The sequence below is a fragment of the Scardinius erythrophthalmus genome (assembly GCF_964197995.2).
Source record: "Scardinius erythrophthalmus genome assembly, chromosome: 11".
Taxonomy (NCBI): Eukaryota; Metazoa; Chordata; class Actinopteri; order Cypriniformes; family Leuciscidae; genus Scardinius; species Scardinius erythrophthalmus.
In genome coordinates, this window is record NC_138231.1 from 30,946,926 (window position 1) to 30,957,711 (window position 10,786).

Below are 10,786 nucleotides of genomic sequence, written 5' to 3' on the forward strand. Positions count from 1 at the left end.
AAAACAGATCAGTGCCCAGACATCTGTGGACAGACCTGCAGGAGTGATGGATGTGAACCTGCCAGCTGATTTATGTAAGAGATGAGGGGGGAGGGGTAGTTAGGGCAGGGGTTCATCCACATTAAACGCAGGTTCGAACCCTGCCAGAGTCTCTGTCGTCCCCTGGATCTTTGAAGTCTTGAGGGTAAGTGGTCTTTAGGGACCCTGTTTGTAGAGGCAATAGTGTGCCTGGATGTTGCAAAGGCCCATTGAGGGCGTGGGCATTAGAAAACATTAACAAACCATGTTTTGGCCATGAAAACATTTGGATTTCTTTTGTGACATCATATTTGGCTTTGTGTGAGTTTTCTATTTTTACCAGTAGACTTGTCATGGGTGTTTTTACAAATTTCATCTTATTTTTTAACAACTCTGTCAGAGAGTTTATGAATGTGCTGTGTTCCAGAGTTGGGCTTCAAGTCATCAGAAATTCATCAATCATCTTTATTTGAAGGATTGGTTGGCCCCGACCGCCCAACCCAACTGTGCATCATGAGATTGTTTCCATTCTCTCTCACTTCTTCATCCATGGCAAATGTCTATGGAAAATTCCAGCCTAATTACTGTGATTTATGTAAAAATGTCAACCTTCGGTCCATCTGGGAAAATATCAGGATCTGTTCGTGGAATCTGGAGTGGATTTTTCTGAAGGGAAATGTGGCGGAGAAATAGGTGGAGAACGGGGAATCATTTACACAAAAAGATCATTTGTCATCTTCAGAGACAAAAGAGTACAATGCGAGGGGTCTCCAGATGGCCCTTCTATGTCAGCTTTGTAGTAAACTGATAAGTTCATGTTTCTATTTGTATGTGAGGAGAGAAAGAAAGAGATCAAATGACTGAAGACTGCTCCACTTATGTACATAGATAAAATAACTACTTTATATTTTAACATATTTCTAAATGTTTTTTGCTCCTATGATGGCAAAGCTGAATTTCCAGCAGCTATTACTAGACGTTTAGACTTTATGCCCCAGAAAAGATGCTGTATTTCCAGACAGCAATTGCTAAACGCATCAGACACAGGTTATTACATGCACTAAGCTCAAGTGTGTGGGAGGATGAGCCCTCAGTCAAGTCAAAACTGAAAGCGCCGGAAAAGATTTACCCAGAATATCCCACAACAATATTAGGCAGTTTAATCTCTGTTTCAATCCTGCTGGTGGTGTTCCATTTTGATATTGTTACATCGACTGAGACATGTTTGGGTGCTGACACATATTTTAATGGCTCTAAAAAGTAAGTCCATTACTGTGAGTCTGACCTGTTTTGGAGTGTTTGGAGGTGTTATAGATAAAACAGTAGATGACACTGGTGGTATTTTACTCTATAATGTGCTGTGTATTAGTCATATTTTTATGGTGATATTGATCATGACTTTTATTTTAAAGGTCTGGTCTGTCTAGACTAGGTCTATAATACCTGGAGAGAGAGCGATCTGTCTCAATGGCAGTTGCTCATCTGCCCCTGGAAACATAATTAGCATTCTGCCATTTTTCGTTCTCATGGGTGTTCATTGCTGATTTGTTTTATTAACAAATGTTGGTTTTAGGTTTGTTTATTAGTAAATGCTAGTTTTAAATCAGATCTTTGTAATGTGGAGTAGTCTAGTTAGGTGAGTTGATGAGTTATGGTTAATGTACAGTAGTTGCTTGTGATTTGTTCTTTTTGGGGGTCTGAAATAACTCTGAAACATACAGTACTTAAAATTGGCATAAAATGGAAGTTGCAATATATCCGAGTGAAACAGCTTCTCGAACAAGAAAAATGTAGGGCCAGACTTTTTTTGTCCATCAGGAATTGATTTGATAGTTGTAGTTTGCTATTGGCCGATCTCATGTGATTGACATGTTGTGTGCTCTCATGCAAGTAAACACATCATCTGAGAAGAAAAAAGATGTCGCTGCAAGTGGGAGGGGAAGTTATTTTGGTAACACTTTACTTCAAAGCCTTATAAAAGTATTTGAATGCATTAATTATGCCTTGTAATGCATCTTATAATGCATTGTATGGTCTCATAAATAAGTGTAACCACAATTATAAAGCATTATAATACACCTTTAGAAAGTATAATGCATTAAAACTTGACAAACAACCAGTTTCAGATGTAACAAGGAATCTGTTATTAATATTATAAGTAAGGAATAATTGACGACAGGCCGTTGAATTATTAGAAAAATAATGCACACCCGAGGTGGTAATGCGGTCACGACGCGAAGCGGAGTGGCCGTTACACCTCGGTGTGCATTATTTTTCTAATAATTCAATGGCCTGAAGTCAATTATTCCGCTTATACTACAGTTACCACACCTCGAAACATTGCTCAGATTATGTATTTCAAGACGTTTGTAAAGTTTTTGTCATTAAAACGCTCTTGTATGTAGGACTAATTTCTTACGCATCTAATCCCATACCTCCGTTGCTAATTCCAAAACGTAATTTTAGAGTTAGTAACGGAGGTTTGAGCCACTGATAGCAGACTAAGGCCCCGTCCACACTACTGCGTTTTTGTTTAAAAACGGAGACCTTTTGCTACGTTTGCACCTCCCGTCCACACTAAAACGGCAAAAACGGAGACCCAAAACGGAGAAGTTTAGAAACGCTGCCGACCCGTTTTTCGTTTTGAATCTCCGGAGGGCGTTTTAGTGTGGACGGGTCAAAACGGAGGACTTTAGAAACGATGACGTACTATAGAGCTCACGTTCGGCTCTATGATTGGGTGTCATCAGTCATGGCGTATATCTTTGCTAGCAGCTGTTGTCCAAGTAAATTCTGCATTTAACAATGCTATAACTGCCTACATGCGCCGGAGGCAAGCTATTATTCGAGCGATCTGAGACAATTCCTGTGTGCAGCGGCGGTATCGACCGTTCATTGAGCGTCGGTTTTGGGTTAACCCGGGAAGAACCAGCGCATGGTGGGATAATTTTATCAATGAAGTTGTGTTTACATCGGCACGCGCATGCCCAGTGTTGGTGAATGGTCACGTGATCCGCGTTTTCAGTCGTTTTAATGTGGACGGAGATCAATTCTAAAACGCAGCTAAAACGCTGGTGTGGACGGAGATCGTATTCGTTTTAATTCTCCGTTTCTAAACGAAAACGCAGTAGTGTGGACGGGGCCTAATGCTGGGGACACACGACTAGCTGACACATTCTCTGACTGTTTTCATCGACTGCAGCAGATTTTAATATCGTCATCGTCGTCAATATTATTTATTTATTTATTTATTTATTTATTTATTTATTTATTCAATTGGTTTTAATTCATTCGTTCATTCTTTTTTCTTTTTTTTCTATTATTGACAGATGACAGTAGACTAGCCAAATAAATGAAACACAAAACCCTTTAAACAAATAGGCCTATCAATGATTATTTATTTGTTATATTATCTGCAATAAAAATCCGTGCTGCAGGACTATCCATTTATTTAGCCTATATTCATTTTCATTTTCTATTGATTAGAGAGGGGACTGTATACTTTATTTATTAAAATTAAACTGCATGTTTCTATTGATTGTGAAGCTAGACATTGAAAATTGTAGATGAAGCGCATGGGGCTAAATGTTTTTTATTGTTATGAATTGTATCCTATTTTCCGTTATTACAGTTGACTATGCGAAGTGATATGGAACTGTAATGCGGTCAAGACCTGCCTGGAACTACTTTAGCCGTGCGTTTCCCTGAAAATAATGCACACCTTAGAACGTTCGTCAACCAATCAGATTCAAGCATTCAACGGCCCTGTAGTATAATGCATTTTAACTTTGGTTACAATTACTTCTAAAAAGATTATAGATAAAGGCTTTAAGTAAAGTGTTAACATTATTTTTATTTGAAGATTACGATGGCACGTTTAAAAAAAAAATATGTGCACAGATAAATCACGTATAATAAATACTGCAATATTCCATAAAAATGGTGATTTCATGGTGACTTTTTCATCAGATAGGGCTACTTTGTTTCTTTCCCCAGATGTTATGAGGATCCCTCATAAAAAATAAAATAAAAAAATATTACATTTACTTCCTTTAAATAAATAAAAATAAATAAAATTCAGTTATTTTGACTGGAAAATATTGACTTGAAGTGTTTCCCAGTATTTTGTCCTGTTTTTCTTTTCTTTGGTATTTCGACAAGATGTCCAGCCTGTGCAAATGAAAAGCAGCCCCACAATATTACCACAAACAGACGTCACCACCATAGGTAAGGAGCTTTTGAGATGTGTCTTAAGTCTACATTTTCACAGCTGTCCTTGCAGGGAAGCTGAATAATAATTCCTGGAAAATCTGGAAGTTATTTTAATGATTCACAGATAGAGGTCAACTGTAAAGGAACAGTCAGTGTTCTCATTAGTGAAGTTGTTTTTTCAGTGGTGTAAAAGCTTCCTCAACACAGAGTGTGAGAATTTTAAGTATGTTTTTTTTTTTTTTTATATGAAATGCTTGCATAAGTGCTTAGTGTCACACACCTCAATGGCACTACACTTCCCAGCATTCCTAATGATTCCCACCTGCACTCAATCAGCCATCACCTGATCATCTGATCACCTGCATGTCATCATTACTGTATATTTAAGTTCCTCCTTGTATTCACTTCTTGGTCTGGTATTGTTTGTGTTTAGCATGTTGGCTCTTTTGTTAGTACTTGTTTAATAAACATTGGATTCATCTTCATTTTCATCTTCTGTGGACATCAGCGTTACAGAATACCGGACCCTCAAAAATGGACTTGGCTGGCATGACCTGACTGACCACCTCATCAGAGTCCTGATCGAGAGAGGTCTCCGCATCACCATCACCCCAGTGATGACTCCAGCCCCTTACCAGCGTCCTAAGATCGCCGCCCTTCCAGAGCCTCGTCCCGTCATGGCCGCTCTTCCAGAGTCTGTGGTGGGACGAGTCCACCCTTCCAGAGTCTTGTCCCGCTGAGTCCACCCTTCCAGAGTCTTGTCCCGCCGAGACCACCCTTCCAGAGTCTCGTCCTGTCGAAACCACCCTTCTAGAGCTTCTTCATGTCATGCCTGTCAAGCCCTCGTCAAAGATGGCCGCTGCCTCACTGCCTGAGCCCTCGGCAAAGATGGCCGCCGCCTCGCCACCTCGCCGCCTGAATCCTCAGCCACGATGGCCGTCGACGCCACACCGCCTGAGCCCTCAACCAGGATGGCCACCGCCACGTCAGAGCCTGTTCTTGTCCCAAGACCTGTTCCTGTCCCTAGACCTGTTCCTGCCCCAAGAACTGTTCATGTTCCTAAACCTGTTCCTGCCCCAAGCACTGTTCCTGTTCCCAGACCTGAGTCTATCCCCGAGCCTGTATCTGTTCCTGAGCCTGTATCTGTTCCTGAGCCTGTATCTGTTCCTGAGCCTGTATCTGTTCCTGAGCCTGTATCTGTTCCTGAGACTGTATCTGTTCCTGTTCCCGAGCCTGAGCCTGAGCCTGAGTCTGTTCCCGAGCCTGAGCCCGAGCCTAAGTCTGTTCCCGAGCCTGAGCCTGTTCCCGAGCCCGAGTCTGTTCCCGAGCCTGGGTCTGTTCCCGAGCCCGAGCCTGAGTCTGTTCCCGAGCCCGAGCCCGAGCCTGAGTCTGTTCCCGAGCCTGAGCCTGTTCCCGTTCCCGAGCCTAAGCCTGTTCCTGTTCCCGAGCCTGAGCCTTGGCCCATCAGTCCACCAGCTCCGCCGGGCTCCCTCGCCCCCGCGGCTCGTTCATCGGCCTGCCCTTGCCTTGGGATTACACTCCTCTGGCTTCACCTCGTCCCTTCGTCCCTCTGGCTCCGTTGGGCTTCTCACTTCCCTCCAGGTCCACCTTAGTCCTCTGTCGCTGGACGCATGCATCTGCATGTCATCACTGTGTATTTAAGTTCCTCCTTGTGTTCACTTCTTGGTCCGGTATTGTTTGTGTTTAGCACACTGTCTCGCATGTTGGCTCTTTTGTTAGTACTTGTTTAATAAACCTTGGATTTATCTTTATCTTCATCTTCTGTGGATATCAGCGTTACACTTAGACATAAATATAAGTGAACTACACTTACTGAATGAAATGTGTAGTGAATAAGTGGCAGAATATTTTTATTTCCCAGCAGTGTTTCTAAATGTGTGGTGAGTATAGTGCCCACACCAGCTGTTGTTGAGTCATCCACATGTTAGGTTTATGTTAAGAGAAGAAGTGAGTAGGTCTCCCTGTGTTGTGCAATGATTCATTTACTCACTCATTCTAAACATCAAATGTTTTGGCTTACCTGACTTGGCTTTCCCCTTAAACTCATCTCGGAGTTTCACATTTTGTTGAGAAAAACACTTGTAGTCATGAATAAAAGGAAGCAGCAACCCTGATCTAATTTTGTGCCCATGTGAGGTATCACCACGTCTGTGCATTTCCCAATTGCATGCACTAAAAACGGACTCAAGTGGACACTTTTGTCCTTGTCTGTTTCCTCTTTGCTAACTTCCTGTCTCAGCAGTTTAGGCACCAGAGATATATAACAATGATTTGAACTTATGATCAAAAATAAATGGGCTTGCTTGTTTGTAAAAAAAAACTGTTTAAATTTTGGCAAATTTAAAGGCACCAAAAGTGAAATAAGCCTCAGGCTGAAGGAAATGCAAAATCACTTCTGTACAGTAGAGAGCGCTGCTCAAACAAACCATTGGCACGTAAGAGGCAGGAGAAGAAAGTTCAATACTCAGCTCTCGAAAGTTCAACATGGGGACACCAAGCGTGCCGCACAAGTCCTGAAAAGTGAAGCCGAAGCGTTTCAAACGCCCCGCGGTGGTTGGTCCCATGTGTATGTCATAAACCCCACCCTCCCCATGAAGTCTAATGGGTTGCGATGGAAACTAAACAATCAAACAACAAAGTATCTAAACGAAGTAGTCACTGAGGCACCAACTGACTTTTGGGGGGATTTTCGGGAGGAGATTGGAGCTTCAACTTTAAATTCTACATATCAATAACTGTTTTTTTTCACACAGTAAACTTTGTACTAACTGTTTCTGTGGGAGTGAGGGCGGAACCTTGATATCACGGCCTTACTTTCTGCTCACTAATTCGCAGACTCAGGTCCCAAGATCAATATGGGCAGAATACATGGGCAAACAAAGTAACTTGGATTACTTATTTTAAAAAAGTAACTTTTAATTACATTTAAAAGTAATGTGTTACTTTACTCTTTACTTTACTTGATTACGTAGCTCGCGTTATTTTTAATGCGTTACCCCCAACACTGCAGAAGAAAGAAAGAAAGTCATAAAGGTTTAATGACCTAAAAATGAGTAAATGATGACACTATTTTCATTTTTGGGTAAACTATCCCTTTAAGTCCCTATAAGTTTATTTTTATTTTTTTATCGGTTAATATGACGTCATAAACTGCATAATTATAAAACAAAATAGAACATTTCTAGTATTGCCTACTTTGGCTCTGTTCCAAAACTTTCTGGGTTACACTTTATTTTGATGGTCAACTTTAGACATTATACTAACTACTTTTGACCTGCATGCCAACTAACTCTCAATAGAGTACTAGTAGACGGTTAGGTTAGGTTAGGCTAGGGTTCGGGTTAGAATAAATTGACATGTACTTGCAAAGTTACGTATATTCACTATAGAAGTCTTTTGGGTGCCCATCAAAATAAAGCATATTAAGAAGACAGTTTACTAATACTCTAATGAAAGATAGCTGATGTGTAGTTACTAATAGTTTGTAGAATGTCTAAAATGGACCATCAAAATAAAGTGTTACCGTTTCTGAATATAGCATGTCACAATGCAGGATGCAGCTATCACATATTGGCATGTCATATCAACTACCTTAATAGAGTGTGATGAATGCCAGCAAAATAACAGTATAAGATATTTGTTGAATTTTTTTACTGCTCTGTTACTTTATTCCATCTGATTCATTCCCCAAATGAGGAATACACACTTTTCATTGGCAGGCTATTTGCATTCTCTGGCTCTGAGACTCCCAGCACATGTCACAATTGACTCAGAGAGTCAGGGGTAGAGAGACATTCATATCTCTGAGTGTTGCTAGTCTGGCAGACAAATGTTCTCTCTGTCTCATTCTCACTGTTTGTTAATTTGTCTATCCACTGTTTTCACACTGCTCATTTAAGGACACACACAAACTAATCACAGTATGAATTAGACTACTGTACATCTGTGAAGTTTGTCCAGAGGCAGACACACCTGGGCCACACCTGAAGACAGCAAACTCAATATAACCTTCCTGGAAGACGTCTAATACAAGTGAACACACACACATACAGATGCGGTAATTTCCTCTTACTCAAGACTACACATAGAGGGCTTCATTGTAAGTGAATCATCAGTGAAAGTTACTTTTCCTCCTACTTTTACATGGTGACTTGAGTTCAATGCTTTTTACAAAGATTATATTTAAAGGCATAGTTCACCCAAAAATGAATGTGATAATTTGTTCACCTTCATTCTGTTCCAAGTCTGTATCAGACATTAAAGGTTTTTTTATATTTTTTATTTTTATATGCAGATATAATTAACGGGGACAGGACAATAAAAGTAAATAAAGTAGATAAAACTATCATAAATATAAAATCAAGCCAAAATTTAAGTTGTTGTTGAGTGAACTCATTTTGTCCTGTGAGCTTGAACAGATCATTGAATCAGCGAATTTGAAAACTGGATTAATAGAAAAGAATTAATCCTTTGTGAAACAATTAAACAGTTCACTGAAAAGATCGGACTTAAAAGAAGAATTCATTGACGAATCAAGTGTTTTGAGACAATTCTTAGAGACCTAAGATGTAGCACATAAACTATATGGACCACTTTTGTGATGTTTATGGTCCCCATTCGCTTCAATTGTATGGAAAGGAGCAGCATGAACATTCTGCTAAACATCTACTTTTGCGCTCCATGAAAAAGATAAAGGTAAATAAATTTTTCAATTTTGGGTGAACTGTTTCTACTGTCTGGTTTCATTATGCAAATTGCATTGATCATAGATGCATATGTGTGTAGGATTTGGAAGTGTTTTCAGTCACAAAATTGGATTTTATCATTTCTCTGTGGCTTGCTGTTAAATGAAGACTTTGGTAAGAAGCTTGTGAACTTCCCATAGTGTCACAGACTGATGAAGTGCAGAAAACAGTACACATACAGTACATGTAACCAGATTCATATGCTGCATATGTTCCACATTTGTGTCTTCTTTGGCATTAGTCATATAATCTCCAAAGTATTAGAAACATCATTGTTCAAAGACAGCATACTGGAACTCTTAAGTGAAGATTTTAAAACTAATTAAGGCTTGTATTTTTCTTTTTCTCTACTGGGCATGCTGAGAAACAAAACAAAAACAGTTTCTCAGTCAAAACAGCTTCGGGTCAGATTACAGCTTTCTCTGTCTTCTCATAAACATGAGTTCTGTGCTGTGTTTCCGCTGCTTACAAAGAAAGGATCCCTCGTTGTGCTTTTTATCATTCTCTTTTCTTTTTTTTGTCAGGTGACTGTTGGATGACATGACTGTGTTTTAAAGGAAAGGAGATTAAAGGCAGTGGAAGAGAAGTGGCAAGCTCTTAGAAGCCCTATGTGAGTTTGTGTGAGAATGTTTTAATGTGCTGCTCCACCATGTGGCTGCTATGGGTATTGCATTGGGCACCAATGTGTAGACTACTATTACTGTAAGTGCAATATGATATTCATTACTCTAGGCTCTGAGATATTATGTTTGTCAGCCATGAGGGGAAAAAGTTTAGAAATGTTTGACCTGAAATCTTTGTATTCATGTTTCATCATCTGGTGGTGGCACTGATTACTGGTTACTTTTTTTCTCCACTGAATTTTTGTCATTGTAGATTTATTATGGTTACATAAGATGAAGGGGAAAAAAGAGTTAATTGAACACACATATAATAGTGCATCTATCTATCTATCTATCTATCTATCTATCTATCTATCTATCTATCTATCTATCTATCTATCTATCTATCTATCTAACCTTTTTAATAACTGTCAATTATTTTCTCATCAGAATCTTTTTTTAGGCGGTCCTGCCTCCCTTTCTTTCGCGGGGGAAATGCAGAAGACACATCTTTCTCCTCTCATGCCATGTGAGCCACAGACTCTGATGGTATCAGTGGAAATGTGTCTCAGATCCCCTTCCACCTCAGAGTGTGAACTCTCAGCCAGCGTCTATCTCACTGTAAGCACAGGAACAAAACACTCATCCATAGTTAAAAATAACAGGACAGTGCAATGTGTTACTGTTTTTGTTTATATGGGAAATTAAACTAAGAATCATTGTGATTTCATGACGCTGGGTACATGACGGAAAGAGACTGGATGTCCAGCATCCTGCTCCACTTCCTCAGACTCGCCTTTCTGAAATGTGAATGTTTGCTTTGTCCAATCTTGGCAAGGAATAGAAATATCCATCTAAATTGAACACTAGTGCACAATTAGGTTATATTATAATGGTGAAATTCAGGTTTGTTTACATTCCTTTTAATTAATTTGTCAGACACTTTAATTCAAAGTGATTTGCTGTGTGTTTTTACAATGAGGACAGTTCTCTTGGAGCAACTTTGGGTAAAGAACCTTGCTGGTAGCTCATCAATTACCTCTTCTGGATTCAAACCTACAACTTAGCGGGCTTAATCTGTGGTCAAACCACTAAGCCAAAGCCACTTCACTATTCAAACCATCTCTGAGCAAAGTTTGGCAGCAAACTTCTACACACACTCCATTGGCATGTTTGTGCATGTGTTAG

At 39.8% G+C, this 10,786-nt stretch overlaps 1 protein-coding gene across 1 annotated transcript; it reads left to right on the top strand.

Annotated features, from left to right (window-relative positions):
* Nucleotides 1-1,171: 1,171 nt before the first annotated feature.
* On the top strand, nucleotides 1,172-6,363 carry LOC308699014 (uncharacterized protein). The gene is made up of 3 exons (XM_081379554.1): nucleotides 1,172-1,278; nucleotides 4,180-4,245; nucleotides 4,739-6,363. Exon 3 carries the CDS (start codon nucleotides 5,059-5,061, stop codon nucleotides 5,890-5,892), a length of 834 nt encoding a protein of 277 aa, XP_081235680.1. The 5' UTR covers nucleotides 1,172-1,278; nucleotides 4,180-4,245; nucleotides 4,739-5,058; the 3' UTR covers nucleotides 5,893-6,363.
* Nucleotides 6,364-10,786: the final 4,423 nt, after the last annotated feature.